General features: G+C 39.6%; 1 protein-coding gene across 1 annotated transcript; it reads right to left on the reverse strand.

Annotated features, from left to right (window-relative positions):
- Positions 1–2,862: 2,862 nt before the first annotated feature.
- LOC110312426 (uncharacterized) lies at positions 2,863–16,123 on the reverse strand. The gene is made up of 6 exons (XM_085833043.1): positions 15,897–16,123; positions 13,714–13,783; positions 10,537–10,614; positions 7,623–7,749; positions 6,302–6,400; positions 2,863–5,183 (listed from the first exon to the last, which is right to left on the reverse strand). Exons 3-6 carry the CDS (start codon positions 10,564–10,566, stop codon positions 3,325–3,327), a joined length of 2,115 nt encoding a protein of 704 aa, XP_085689169.1. The 5' UTR covers positions 10,567–10,614; positions 13,714–13,783; positions 15,897–16,123; the 3' UTR covers positions 2,863–3,324.
- Positions 16,124–16,384: the final 261 nt, after the last annotated feature.

Genomic DNA, 16,384 nt, shown 5'->3' on the forward strand with positions numbered 1-16,384 from the left:
TACACTATATTTTTACTCTGAACCCACAGGGTTAATAGCTTGGCATGATGGAGGCTGAGCTCCCTCTAGGCCTAGGATTTGGTTTAATAATGAACTGGAACCTGAACAATGGAATATTTGGAAAATCCTGGCAGCATTAACTTCAATACAGACATGATCTAGTAATTTTAGACACATCTGTTCCAGTCATTTTAATTCTTCTGCAACCCCTTTCATTTAACTTTTTGTGTAAAGTTGCCCTATGTTTTTGCTATAGGTAGCCTTAACATTAATATTAATAGTGAGATTAGTTTTATTGTAAATTATAGGATTATAATTACCTGTAACTGACCAGGCCATGGGAAGAGGGGCTTGTTGTAGCTACTATGATACAAGTCCTTGATAGACTTCTAAAAAGGACAAAATGCTTTATTGAATAGCTTATTGTTGGGGCTGGTGAGATGGCTCAGTGGGTAAGAGCACCCGACTGCTCTTCCGAAGGTCCAGAGTTCAAATCCCAGCAACCACATGGTGGCTCACAACCATCCGTAATGAGACCTGACGCCCTCTTTGGGTGTGTCTGAAGACAGCTACAGTGTACTTACTTATAATAATAAATAAATCTTAAGAAAAAAAAACCAGAATAGCTTGTTACCATCACAGGAATAATTATGATTGCAACAGTTTGTACAAAAACAGTAACATGATTCTCATAATTTATGAGTAAAACAAGCAGTGATGAACAAATAGAATCAGAAGTACAAGAGTTAAATTGTGCAGGATCAGATCATAAATATGAAAAAAACCCAATGTCTGAAATATGATTGGAATTCCACTTACTTTTGTATTACCCCCACAGAATCTAATCATAGAATTACATGTGAGAACAAATAAAACTTCTACTATTTCCAAGGGAAGTTAAGTTTTGATGTTTTTAACATTTTCAGATAGCTTATTGACTATTTCTTACAAGGATATTGAAAGATCCTGACAGAATGTAAAAGGACACAGAAGCCCTGAAATTGGCAAGATAGATGTCAGTGTTAGCAGAACTAGCTTCACTGATTTAGAAAAATAGAGGTGCACAATGCTCTGGCCACTCCTTGAACCTGTGTGCCTGCCAATGTTTTGACTGTTCCTTGACCCATGTGTGTGCCCACTGATGAAGCCCATTGCCAGGTGTTTGTGATATTGGTTGCTGAGAAAGAGTCAGAAAATCTCCCCAGCAACCACAGCCCAGCCAATCCTGAGTTGCTACACCTGCACCAGACTCTTTCCTTGTACCCCTCTCATACCCATTTCTTGAGAATAGACATTGTTTAGATCTGGAAATCCCCTACTGCCCCCCCTTCTCCTTTCTCCCGTGAGGGCCTATAAAAACTGGGACCTCTTTCCTCTCGAGGTCCACTCCTCTACCCCTGCGTGGGATATGAGTCATCCCCAGAGCTCTGGCTTTCCCCGAATAAAGCCTCAAGTGGTTTGCAACAAGCTCGGTCTATCGTGAGTTCTTGGGTGTCCGCTATTGTCCTGAGGCCTGAGCGAGGGGCTCCTTTCGGAGTCTTTCAATATGACTTATGGAGTAGCTAAATTGCTAGGAGGAAGGCTCCCATACCTGATGGCAGATCGTAACAAATAATGCTTTCACTGGCCTAATATTATTGTGTTGATAATTTGCTTATTTATAGAATACTCATGCATCAAATGACAATTAGATTTGTCTACATCTTGAATGAAAACCATTCTAGACATACTGAGTTCAAAAGATAAAATGGGAAAGATGTTGTAACATGGTCCATGGATGAACCTATGTAAGGAGAGTTCTGAGTGCTTATGGGAAAACTCCAAGACAGTTTCTCCAAATATGGTGTTGTTCCCTGAAAGTACTTTCATGCCTCTTCCAGGTGTAGTCAACAGAAGTAGGTTTGCTTACAATCAATATTTATTACAAATAAAAGAGTAACTTCTGAAAGTCGAGGGTTTTCAAGACAGGATTCTGTTTAAGTAGCAAGAATTGCTCTCTCTCTCTCCTCTCCCCCTTTGTGAATGTGTGTGTTGTTTGAGACAGGGTCTTTCTGTATAGCTTTGGCTATACCAGGCTAGCTTCTATAGAGATCCACCCGCCTCTACCCTCCCCGACCCAAGTGCTTGGATTAAAGGCCTGTGCAACTGCTACCTGGCTAAGAACTGGGTATTTTTGGTTTTGTTTGTTTGTTTGTTTTTGGTTTTTCGAGACGGGGTTTCTCCGTATAGCCCTGGCTGTCCTGGAACTCACTTTGTAGACCAGGCTGGCCTCGAACTCAGAAATCCGCCTGCCTCTGCCTCCCAAGTGCTGGGATTAAAGGCGTGTGCCATCACGCCTGGCTAGGAATTGTTTTTAAATGATAAGAAATGAAGAAAACTACTGAAAGATCATCAAATGGGCTTTGATCTGTGCAGAATCTGTGTACAAAGGAGCCCTGACACATAGAGTGCTTGAAATTGGCATTAAGATTGTGCAGGCAATTAAGGTCCCTTGATGGTTATTGTCAGTCCCTACTAACTTTCCTGACTCCTGTCTTGGGCTCATCAGCTCTGAAGGAGCAGCAATTGATACCAATTATATATAACCATTTGCTAATGTAGTACACTGGCTTCTCTAATGCCTACAAACCTTTGTGTTGTATTATTTGTACATGAAATTTCTACTCTTACTATGCTCTGCAGTTCTACTAAATACTTCAACTTTCTTTAGTACTGAAAAATAATTTTCCTGTACATTCTTGGGGGATTTTCTAGCTGTGCATGAGCACACAGATTATCACTGTTAAGTTCTCACCATCTTGTGATTGACAGGTTTTCACTCCAGAACGAGTATTTGAAGGTGAAAAAACAAAACAAACAAACAACAAAAAAAAAAAACAAGGGTGCCTTTATTAAAGCACTTTCTTGGGTTTTTCTTCAGGAAGAATTTCCAGAAGTCTAGTAGGAACAGGCTTTGCCAAATTCAATGATATTTCTTTAGGGTCTCTAGAGAGGAATTTCTACTGTGCAGTGAGGCATGAATATAGCACAATGGCAAACATGTATGATTTCTCTCTAATATTATTTCAGGGAATAACTAAAGGTTTGGTAGCATTCTTTAGATTAACACATTGTCTTCATTATAAATTTTTTGAGGTTGAACAAGTATAATGTTTTAATGAAAAGCTTCCAATAGTATAACATTTCACTATAAACTTTAGATGTTTTCTAAGATTTAAATATTCTGTAAAGGCCTTCTCAGATTTCTCATGTTCATAATGTTTTTCTGGAGTGGAGCCTCCAGTGGTGCCTAAGGACAGCATTTTCGGAAAAGCATACACCACATTATTTACTATGGAAAGTTTTCTCCCCAGTATGAAGTCTGTGATGTCTTCTAAGGTTTGCCAGTGTGGTAAAGGATTTGTCACATTCACTACATTTGTAAGGTTTCTCCCCTGTATGAATTCTGTAATGGATGTTAAGGTGTGATAAGTGATAGAAGGCCTTGCCACATTTTTCACAAGCATGAGGTTTCTCTCCTGCATGAATTTTCTGATGTGTTCTAAGAGATGAACATTTCGTAAATGATTTCTCACATTCATCACATTTATAAGGTTTCTCTCCAGTATGGATTCTGTAATGTACTTTCAGATGTGATAGTTGATAGAAGGCCTTACCACATTCTTTACAAGCATGAGGTTTCTCTCCAGCATGAACTTTCTGATGTGTTCTGAGAGATGACTGTTTGGCAAAGGATTTGTCACATTCTTCACATTTGTAAAGCTTTGCAGCATGAGTGCTCTGGTGTCTCCTACAAGTTGAGCAGTGTGTGAAGGATTTGTCACATTCACTGCATTTGTAAGGTTTCTCTCCAGTATGGATTCTTTCATGGCTTTTAAGACAAGACAACTGGGAAAAGCCCTTACCACATTCTTTACATTGGTAAGGCTTCTCTCCAGTATGGGTTCTATAATGGACTTTAAGATATGACAACTTATAAAAGCACTTACCACATTCTTTACATTTGTAGGGTTTCTCTCCAGCATGAATTTTCTGATGTATCCTAAGGGTTGAACACTGAGTAAAGGATTTCTCACACTCTTTGCATTTGTATGGTTTTTCTCCAGTATGAGTTCTGGCATGTTTTCTAAGTTGCGACAACATATAAAAAGATTTACCACATTCCTTACATTTGAAAGGTTTCTCTCCAGTGTGAATTTTCTCATGTGCTCTAAGAGATGAGCACCGGGTAAAGTACTTGTCACATTCCTGACATTTATATAGTTTTCCAGCATGCATGTTCTGATGTTCTCTAAGAGATGAGGAGTAGGTAAAGGATTTGTCACATTCCTTACATTTGTATGGTTTCTCTCCAGTATGTGTTCTGGCATGTTTTCTAAGCTGGGACAGCATATAAAAGGACTTAATACATTCCTTACATTTGAAAGGTTTCTCTCCTGTATGAATTTTCTCATGTGCTCTAAGAGATGAGCACCGGGTAAAGGATTTGTCACATTTCCAACATTTGTACAATTTTCCCTTATGGATGTTCTGATGTTCTCTAAGAGAAGAGCAGAAGGTAAAAGATCTGCCACATTCCTTACATTTGAAAGGCTTTTCTCCAGGATGGATTCTGTAATGGGTTTTAAGATCTGACAACCACCTAAAAGCCTTGTCACATTCTGTGCATATCCATGGTTTCTCTCCAGTATAAGTTCTCTGTTGTGTACTAAGGCTTGAGCAGGTCCTGAATCCTGTTCTACATTTCCTACATTTCTGTGGGTTTTTTCCACTATGGATTCTTAGCTGTACAAGTTTTGGGAAAGAGCCAAAAGTTTTATCGCATTCTTTATATTCTTTCTCTCCTATGTAGATTCCATGACTCTGACTTACGTTTGAAAACAAACTTAAAGATTTGCTATAGTCTTTATATTTGCAAGGTTCTTCTTCAGTGTGCATACTTTTATGTCTACTGAGGTTTGTTGATTCAATATACGCATCCTTGTGGTTACCAAATCTGTATTTGTTGCAGATTTCTGGAGTATTATTTGTTTTGCAAAGTATCCATCCCGAGGATTCGGGAAGCATTTTGCCAATTTCATTGCATTCACTGTACTGCCATTGCATATCCACATGCTCATAGATGATACTCTTTGAGTCTTCATAGAAGACAATCTCAGATTCACTGCACATTCGATAGTTCTCTGGAAAATGAGCACAATTAGGGAAAGGAGGATTGAGGAATGGTTAAACAGATTTAATATCTAAGTTCTCTGAGATAAGTAAACACAATTCTTTAGAATAGAGCTCTCTGCAGAGCTTTTCCTATCATTCATTATTACTGTGTGGAAGTCACTGTATGAATGCTCAGAAGAACCTCTAGCCTGATCTCCATCACTGATAACAGTCTTTCCATTCTTTTCTAAACTGCATACCTTACAAAAAGTAGAACAAATAGTTGAAGAAACAAGAATGAACTTGGGAACAGAGCTCTCTGAAAAAAATTACCTTTGAAATATGTTACTCTGTCTAACTGTTTTTCCCAGAAATATTGTAGAAATGTTTAACACTAAGTTCAAAATATCTCCACTTAATAAGTATGCTACTATACAATCCCTGCTCAGAATAATCAAATTTCTTTTGTCTTTAAAAACTTTTGAATAAACATGGTAGAACTAGGTGTGGTGCAGAATGATGTTAATCCCAGCATTTATCAGATAGATGCAGACAGATCTCTGTGAATTCCAGGCCAGCCTTGTCTACATAGTGAATCGAATGACAGCCACCACTTCATAGAGAGAGTCTGTCTCAAAAGCATACATAAACACACACACACACACTGATAGAGATTTTTCTTAATGATCCATTAAAATTCATCAAAAATAATAGATGCAAAGAAAATATTTTTACTAAATATCTAAGGCTATAGCTGAAACAGGGTAGGGATGTCATGGGTAGTTATTATGTAGTTTTTCCTTCAAACTTTATACTGTCTGATATCTACAAATTCAGCCCTGTGTTCCCTGTCTTCCCTTAAGTAGAAATTCTCAAGAGGCAGACGACAGAGGGCAGAGGCAGAGGCCACAGGGCAGAGGGTTGAAGACAGAGGGCAGAGGGCAGAGGGCAGGTGGATATCTGTGCATTCAAGGTCAGCCTGGTCTACAGAGTAAGTTCCAGGATAGCCACAGCTATCATAGAGAAACTCTTTCTTGAATCACAAACAAAAAGCAAAAAGTTTCTAGTGAGACAGAATATGGTAAAACCGATTTCTGTTTTACCTTCCTTTTTCACTTGAGTCCCTCTTTCGTGCTTATTCACTCACCTCTACCTGGTTTAGCCACCATCTCCTCTCTCTTCACATTCCAGGGTATATAGATTTGCTCCAGATGGGGGACCAGGTCTGCCTTGCACACAATAATACCTGCGTATTAGAAATTGGCACAGACACACAAAGTAGCACATTATTTTGTTGGATTCTATAGGACATACCAGATATCTAAGAGATGACATAATAGAAAGCTCTAGATATGATTTGCTAGTCATTATTTCATGTAGGAGTTTTACAAGTATTTGTGGAAGTCTTAAAGAGATGGGTCAATGGACCAGTTTTTGTTCCCAGCCTCCTGGGGAAGCTCATACTCCTCTGTAACTCTAGATTCAGGGCATTTGTTGTTTTCTGCTGGCTAAGTCAGGCACTTTGAGAATGCAGGCTAACATCCATGCATAAATAAAATAAATAAAGCTGAAGAAATACTTAGGCAACATTTTCAGTTTGCAAACCAAATTCTGCCTTCAGCTAAAACTGAGTCAAATGCAATGATGGAACATTAGAATGTAGGTGGGTGGAAACATCTGCTACTGGGTCTCTGAATGTACTGTGGACCCAAAAGTGCTAGGTCTGGCATGCCTACCTAAGGGGCGGTGTGACACAGTTTCTGCCCCTGGAGAACCACGAGGGCATTGATCCCAGGATGCACTTGATGGTTGCTATTGCCCTGAAGCTGATCTGCTGTCTCTTTTATTTGTTTTACTTTAAATCTCTCTTTCTGGGGAATATATATCCCTCATTACTCAGAGCTAATGACTCCATAATAAATGATATAGATGTGGACTGGGAAATGGAGGTGGTCATAAGGCTGTGGGGGATGAGGAATAGGCTTTCCAGTTGATCTTTAGGGCCATGGGAAAGGATCTAGACAATATAACTATAGAGGCCATAAAAGCCTACAAAGCTCTTTGTAGAAATTATTCATTGTAGATGTAGTCAAACTTGGAATTATGAGGAGACATATGTACCCTCCAGTCCAATAACTGTTGCATTAATGATGAGAATTCTCGGGCCAAGAGAGTACACTTGAATTGACAGTTTGCATCCACTACTGACTACAGTCATTATTGAATCAGCACAGCTCCCATTCCCCACCTTTTTTCAGGACCCTCCTCATGCTGAGGCCAGATCTCAAAAGGAAGTCTTTATAACACCTCCATAAGGAAAAACATCAGATACCACGAAGAAGTATTCATTAACATAATTTACCTAGTTTTCTATAGTTTCTAAGACAGCTACTCAAAAAGTCTCCACACCTATAAAGTAGGTATAAATCAAGGATGAGTTAGGAATTGTGCAAGAATAATGTCCTTACCCACAGACACCAGGTTGCTATAATTCTCTAACATTACACCAATGTACAGAGCCCTCTGAGCAGAGTCCAGGCATTCCCACTCCTCCTGGGAGAAGTCCACAGCCACATCTCGGAATGTCAACAGACCCTGCAATGAAAATGTTTACCATGAGAAGAGTCTTTTCCTGGATACAGAGAGTATAAGGGAAACAGGGCCTTTTCTTTTTTCTTTTTTTCTTTCTTTTTTTTTTTTCCCCTGTAAATGAAGAAGCACAGTTATTCAGTAAAATGTTTTCTGGAATCATGATACTCAAAAACACATTTTCCAACTCTGGGAAAACAGGATGATATCATATTTTCAGAAACAATATTCTTTTAGGGCAAATAAGACATAAATTTAAGGTCTGGACAGAGAAATATAGTTCTATGAAGACAGTGTTAATTTCACATAGAATCATATTGTATGCATTTCAGACATAAAATTTGTGATGAGCAAAATTGTGGCTCTAAATATCAAAATAGTAGACCCAGTAAAATACTGACACTGGATCAATCTCTACAGTTGGGCCTTATAGGATTATACTCTAATAAACTCAGTTGGGATGTTAATGCTCTAGGATCCATACCCCAGCTCCACATTTTTTTATAGCAAAGAGGCAGAACTTGAGAAGCAGAATCTATGGATGAACATAATGTCAAAGAGTCTTAACTATCAGGCATGGTAGAACACACCTTAAATCCCAGCACTCAGGAGGTAGAGGTAGGCAGATCTCTGCATTCTAGGCTTCTACAGTGAATTCCAAATCAAAGCTGCAAAGTAAGACTCTGTCTCAAAATAAATATATAATGTAAATAAGTAAGTCTGTTAAAGAGTCTTGGTTTTCTCATAGTAAGAGGGAATAACAACAATCCAAATCACCAGTTCTCCAAACATTCATCATATATGAGATTGTTTTATGAGGCCAAATATAGTGGCCTTTAATCCCAGCACTCAGGAGGCAGAGGCAGGGAAATCTCTGGGTCTACAAAGCAAGTTCAGGACATCCAGGGCTGTTACACAGAGAAACTATGCCTTGAAAAACAAACAAACAGAAAAATCATTTTATGAGATTTTGGCAACTATAAAGTACATATAAAAATCAGCAAGATTCACATATGAGATAATATACTTATTTTTTTCAAAAACATACACATAATTCAAGAAACACAAATAGCAATTTCACAAATTTCAGAGATGTTTCATTCCTGAAGAGTTATCAAGGATGCAGGGTGGTGATGGTCCACGCCCTTAATTCCTGAACTTGGGAAGCAGAGGCAGGCAGATCTCTATGGGTCTAGGACAGCCTGGTTTAAAGAGTAAGTTCCAGGACAGACAAGGCTGTACAGAGGAACTCTGTCTTAAACAACAACAATAACAACAACCCAACAAAAAAAAAAAAAAGAAAAGAAAAAAAGAAAAAGACAAAGAAAAGAAAAAAAGGAAGGAAGGAAGGAATATTTGAAGGAGAGAAGCAAAGAAATTGCAGCCTGAATCTACTGACAAGAGTATCACTTTAGCCCAGTGGCTTTCAATCTTCCGAATACCGTGACACTTTAATACAGCTCCTCATGCTGTGGTGAGCCTCAACCATAAAAGTATTTTTGTTGTTCCTACATAACTGTACTTGTTTACTCTTTCAAATCGTAAACATTTCTGGAGACAGAAGTTTGCTGAGGGGTCATCACCCACAGATTGAAAACCACTGCTTAAAGTCAACACACAGAGAACTGAGTGTTCCACACTTTCTAGAGAGCTTCAAAACTCTATTAGAATAACAGACAGTGCGGTCTTGTCTATTTTTCTATAAATAGTTCAGTGGTGCTAGAGAGGAATTCCAGGTGTCTGAAGGTGCATAAAACCACCTGCATAAAACTGGTTTGAGGAAACCTGACAGATCCTTCAATCAGAGCATCTGTTGAGCATGAGGCCTTTCTCACTAATATATGTTGAAGCCCCCTCAATCAACCTAGGTGTAGCCATTTTGCTCCATAACTACCAGTCATTTTATATTGTTACTGACACAGAAAAATAGCTTGACTCAGAGCAGAGTCAAGCTGACCACATACCCTGTTATGGTCTGAGGCTTGTTAATATTAAGAAAATCCATAACCATACGTTCCACTTAGGACCAATCAGAATAACGGTCAGTTAGAACAGTTCTTGTTTAGCTAGTAGCGAAAATAGCTTGAGTCAGGGCCAATCCTGGCCAGAACTTCCTGTATCTGCACATGAGCTCATGGTGGTTTTTGCCTATATACACTGGCTCTGGGAAACATTTGTGGCTGCAGTTTAGCTTTAGACTCTATACTGTGTCCCTGATCAATCTTGGGGTGTGCTTTCAATGAACCAGCTTGTTTAATTGAGATAAATGTCTGAGTGGTTTGTGTAACAATTTCCAGACCTCAACAATATATATGGATATATATATATATATATATATATATATATATATATATATACCCTCTGCAGCAACTGGGGATTAATATATTTCTTTGATCATCAGTCACAGTGGAAAATACTTTCAGAATACAGGTCTTTAATTAATTTACCCTTACAAGCTGAAGTCTGGGGAAGACAGTTAGAGGGAAGGCTGTGCTTCATTGGAGATGTACATTTACACAGTTAATTTTATCTATCAGAAGAAAAATAAAACAAACACTTTAAATAACATAAACACAGAGTTAAAGGCCTGCAGTGAACCTGGTGTTGGTGGTGGTAGTGTATGCCTTTAGTCCCAATACTTAGGAGGCAGAGGCAGGTAGATCTGTGAGTTTGAGGCCAGTCTGATCCACAGAACATCCAAGACAGCCAGGACTATACAGAGAAATCCTGTTTCAAAAAATCAGACATATAACTATAGAATAGTTATAGATTAGAAGTGGGTGTAACACTGACCTGGAATGTATTTACTGGAGAACCAGCCATTTCTCCCTATTGTCCTTTTCTGATTTTTCTCTTCTTGTACTTTTGTACCTAAAATTAATATTAAAAGCTGTTAGGAAGCCAGGAAGTGGTGGTGTATGCCTTTAATCCCAGCACTTGGGAGGCAGAGACAGGTGGATCTCTTGAGTTTGAGGCCAGCCTGGTCTACAGAGGTAGCTCCAGGACAGCCATGCCTATACACAGAGAAACCCTGTCTCTAAAACAAACAAACAAACAAACAAACAAACAAAAAGTTGTGATCTCATGGTAGTTGCAGAAGAGAAGACACAGCCCAGGGCAATGGAATAGCAGATCTAGAACATCTAAAGCAGCTGAGTCCATCTGTAATTTTACCAAAACACCAAAATCTTTTTTTCCACACATTTTTTATTAGATATTTTCTTCATTTACATTTCAAATGCTATCCCAAAAGTCCCCTATACCCTCCCCTGCCCTCCCCGCCCTGCTCCCTTACCCATTCACTCCCACTTCTTAGCCCTGGCATTCCCCTGTACTGGGGCATATAAAGTTTGCAATACCAAGGGGCCTCTCTTCCCAATGATGGCCGACTAGGCTATCTTCTGCTACATATGCAGCTAGAGTCATGAGCTCTGGGGGTACTGGTTAGTTCATATTGTTGTTCCACCTATAGGGTTGCAGACCCCTTTCAGCTCTTGGGTACTTTCTCTAGAACCTATACTGGGGACCCTGTGTTCCAGCCTATAGATGACTGTGAGCATCCACCTCTGTATTTGCCAGGCACTGGAAAAGCCTCACAGGAGACAGCTATATCGGGGTCCCTTCAGCAAAATCTTGCTGGCGTATGCAATAGTGTCTACGTTTGGTGGCTGATTATGGGATGTACCCCCAGATGGGGCAGTCTCTGGATGGTCCATCCTTTCATCTTAACTCCAAACTTTGTCTCTGCAACTCCTTCCATGGATATTTTATTCCGTACTCTAGGGAGGAATGAAGTATCCACGTGTTGGTCTTCCTTCTTGATTTTCTTGAAAACACCAAAATCTTAAGCTGAAGAATAGAACAGTCTCCTCAACCAATGGTGTTGAGGAAAATATCAGTCCACTCAGAAAATATAAAACTGGGCCTATTCTCTCCCTTGGTGCAATGACTCACAAATGTTTATGTATGACCTAGAAGAGTGACATACATAACACAAGTAACACAAAGGGGAAACATGTTCATATGTGAACATAGGGAACTAGTTTCTAAATGGAGCTACAGATCACTCTGACCATTCAGTGTGTACCCTCATAGTCCTAAACAGTGACAAAGATACAACACAGTAGGAAGAATATGGAGATATACTGTCAGTGGGAATTTGAACTCACTGCAGCCACAATGCAAGTAAGTATGCAGTTTCCTAAACAACTAAACAAGGAAAAAAATGTCATAAAATCCAACTATAGGGATGGAGAGATGGCTCAGCGGTTAAGAGCACTGACTGCTCTTCCGGACATCCTGAGTTCAATTCCCAGCAACCACATGGTGGCTCACAATCATCTGTAAAAAGAACTGATTCTATCTTCTGGTGTCTGAGGACAGCTACAGTGTACTTACATATAATAAATAAAATACATCTTTAAAAAAAATCCAACTATATACGCATGTGGTTTTGTTTAGAATTACTTCTAAATGAAACACATTCTTATAATGAGATGACTTCTGAAATCACTTCACAGTAGAAAATAGAAATACTGTAGAAGATGCCAGAATGAAATTTATAAAGGAATAAGCTATAAGAATACCAATGAAAGGCAAAGAGCTCAGAAAGATGGTAAGATATGGAAGACAGAAAAAAAAATAATCAAACTGTTTTGAGTTTGTCCTTTCTTCTCAGTGATTTCTTCAAATATAAATGAATATTGCCCAAAGAAAACATGCAAATAGAAATAGGCCTCAGCATTAAAAAACAAAACAAAACAACAGACAGGTAGTCAGAAAGAAACAAAGGGAAAAAGAAAAGGAAAGCTTCCAAATATCTGAAGCAATCGTGACAGAATGGTAGGGAAAAAAAACAGACAGTGATGCTGGGGAACTTTAGCATCCACCCAACATTTAGTGTCAGATAATAATATCAGACAGAGTATTGCTAAGAAAAGATGAGCATCAACAGCACAGAAAAAGATTATGCCTAGCAGCCTTCCAGAAAGCCATCCACAAAAAAGCAGAGGTCTCACAATCTTCTCAAACTTCAGGGAGCACGCTCTACTGTGGTCAAATCTTAGAATTAGAAGTCTCCAGAAGGTGGTAGTGCATGCCTTTAATCAGTCCCAGCCCTAAGAAGGCAAAGGCAGGCGGATTTGAGTTCAAGGCCAGCCTGGTCTACAGATCGAGTTCCTGGAATACAGATATCAACAGCAGAGGGAAAGCAGAAGAGCACAGGACATGAAAATCAACAGCTTGCATGTGCTTATGCAAACTTGTCAAGACAATGTTAGAAGGAGGTTTGTCTTCTATAGAGTTTCCAAGAAATTCCTATCAAAATCTTCCTGGCATTTTTGTAGGAATAGAGATAGTGATATTAAATTGGGGGAAACAAAGAATAGCTCAAACATCTTCAAAGGAAGATCAAATCCAGAGGAAATTTGAAAATCTGTTAAAACTGTAGCAATAAGCCCAGTGAGTGTACAGGAGGTATCATTAAGAGGACAATGAACATGAAGCTTAATACTTTAGAGACATACTAGGCAATTCTTATCAAAATTCTGCTTTCATTATTTTAGGAAATGGAGAAATTAACTCTAAAAGATGTAGAATCTGAAGGAACTACAGAAAACCCCGAAATTCAGAGAACAGAGAAACACAGAGAGGCATCAATTTTCCTAATTTTATAATATATTAAAATTATAGTAATGAAAACTATTTAATATTGGTCTCAAGACATGATCAATGATATGAATTCAAGATGGATACCATCTACCTCATGCACAGTCAAATAAAATTACATTTGCTTCTTACTATTAATTCTTAGAAAGTCTTTCATCACCTACAATAGGATAATCTCAAGAAAGCTATTCTCAGTGGAAGTCTCCAGAATCATTCCTAGTGAAACAGAATGTGGCAAAAATGAGTTTCACGTCCTTTTTTTAAGCCTCTCACCAATCCCTGCCTCAATTTCCCCCAACATACCTGGATCCTTTGCTACAGTCTTCTCTCTCTTCACCATCCAGCACTCCCTGTTCCACTTCATCAGTGAGTCCTGGATATGAGAAAGAGATTTATTAATAAGTACCAGGATCCAGAATTTCTTTCTTTTCTTTCTTTTATTTATTTATTTATTTAGGATTTTCGAGACAGGGTTTCTCTGTGCAGTCCTGGCTGTCCTATAACTCACTCTGTAGACCAGGCTGGCCTCGAACTCAGAAATCTGCCTGCCTCTGCCTCCCAAGTGCTGGGATTAAAGGCCTGCGCCACCACCGCCTGGCTAAGTACCAGGATTTCTAACACAGTACTATGCTCAATTAGATAAAGAGAAAACTAAATAGAGAATTTTACAAATGATTCCCCATTTGTCATGTGGTGTTAGAATACTGAAAAGATTCAGGGAGCTTTTCCAGTTTGTACAACTTGAATCCCACCTCTTATCACAGCTCAGCCAAAACTAAAGGGCAGGGAAGATTGTTTCGTAGCTGTTGCTTGTTTAGAGGACCAAGGACCAGCACGCTCACTGTGGCTCACAACCATCTGTAATTCCAATCCCAAGGTATCTGACCCCTTCTTTGGGCCTCTGTAGCACAAGGCATGAAAGTGGTGTAGACATACATGTAAGCAAAAACACACAAGCAAATAAAAAATTTTTAAAAATTAAAAACCCCTCAAGAGCAGAAACAAAACTTCATGATTGGGATGACAATATTCTAAACTATTGAGTCTGAATTTACCATGGGACAGAAATGAAAGAAACCCAACACTTCCCCAAATGAGAAACATGGGGAATAAAGAACACTTCATAACAATGTCCTTTCCTGCTTTGAGAATCTTTCCCTGTAATGAGCTGTGGTGTGAAGTTCAGCCACACTGAGCTCACACACGTGCGGCCCCTTCGTTTGAGAAGGAACTTGAGGATGAGAAAATAATAGATCAAGAAAACTTTTCTCACACACAGTAACCAAAGGCTGTGCTTCTATTGTGTAATCTAGAATAAGCACTCTGAGACACCACTGCCAGTGAAAGAATAGATGTCACAGACGACCGAAGGTGGGAGAGCTCTGAAAGGCCCTGGTCTCCAGGCCAGTTCCTATATGCATTTTATAGTCTATAAGCACAAGGTGGGGCCAGAAGGAAAGTAAGCAGGACTTCCCTGAAACATCAAGGCAGTTAGCTTGGAGGCTTTTCAAATGCAGGTTACAGCTGACAGATGTAAGCTTTGCGGGTAAGATTGGTAAGGGCAAGACTTTTGTTTCAGCCACCTCTCCAAGGTCATTCTGTTCCAAGTAGCAAAATGAAGTTGCAGAGCACTACAGCAGTGCTTTAAGTAAATCATTCAATAAATCAGTAATTCAGTATCAAATAAATGGTCTTTTCTACCTTATCCCACTTTAATTCTAACATGAAGTCTCTATGCAAGAAGCCCTGTGAACAGAGTGTAGGCATTCCCTCTTTTCCTGGGACAAGTCCACAGCCACATCACTGAAGATCAACAAATCCTGAAATAAAAAGCAACACTTTGGCCACCTGCCCTTGAGTAAAGTACAGGTTATGAACCAAGGGCACATTGAATTAGAGACTGTTTTCTGATGTAAGTAAGCAGCCACAGTTCCTCAAAGGTCCTTTCTACTATGGTGCTTTGTCACTGAACATACTGTAGGGTCTGATATCCTCACACTCAGCATGCATAAGGTGACTTTCTGGACTCTAAGATGTACCATTAAGACCCTTACCTGGAATACAAGATTTTGAGTACTGTATTTACATCATAGAATGTGTGCATCTCAGATGCCCAGTTAGTGATAAAATTCTACATAGCAAATATTAATGATTACAACTATAACTGTGGATGGAGTTTGTGAAAATATATTTGTGATTCTTCTGTCGATCCTTATGTGATTAATATCTAACAAGTTTTTTAGGTTGACAATCCACCAGCTCTAAATGCTACTCTCTTGAAAAGCTTGGATAATTTAAAGTGTTTTGTTGTTTCCGAACTAACAAAGAGAATTGTGAGATTTTTAAGAGAATATGTTGAAAACCTTACAAGAAAAAAAAAAGTCAGGAATTGTCCAGTTTTTAGGAGCTCATGAGAGCAGAGTCCTAATGAGTAGCCCAGAAACCGATCACACCCTACTCCGCTCCAGCCCCGCAGTGCCTCTGACCTGGGAGGTTCCAGGGCCGCCGGGCTGCGGTTTCCGCCGCCGCGCTGCTGACTCCACCAGGATGCCCCGCGCGGCACCTGCGGCTCTCGGGAGTTTTCACGTCTCCGCAAGACCCTGGGCGGTGTCCTTGGCCCAAATTCTGCACTACGTGTCCCCGGAAATTTCTGAGGGAAAGGCGAGTTTTGCTGAGGTCCTCTCCGGCTTTTGGGAATACGTTGCCTACTCTGGTCCCACCCACTATTAAGTGTCCTCTCACCATACCCAATCCCGCCCACCTACTTCCTGTTCCGTTTACTTTTCCAAGGGTCCCAGCTATGGCTTGTTCTGAAAACTGCACGTATCCAACGCCTACTGGGCGGCAGACACCCTAAGAAATGTCAATTGCCATGGGAAAGGGTGAAAAGGGGGCAGTGTTCTCTAAGGACAGCAAGTTAGAAGCAGACTACAAAACAGTTCTAGAGACTGTTCAATGGCGTGAAAGCACAAAG

This window comes from Mus caroli, unplaced genomic scaffold, assembly GCF_978045245.1.
Source record: "Mus caroli unplaced genomic scaffold, Mus_caroli_1 scaffold_18, whole genome shotgun sequence".
NCBI classification, from domain to species: Eukaryota; Metazoa; Chordata; class Mammalia; order Rodentia; family Muridae; genus Mus; species Mus caroli.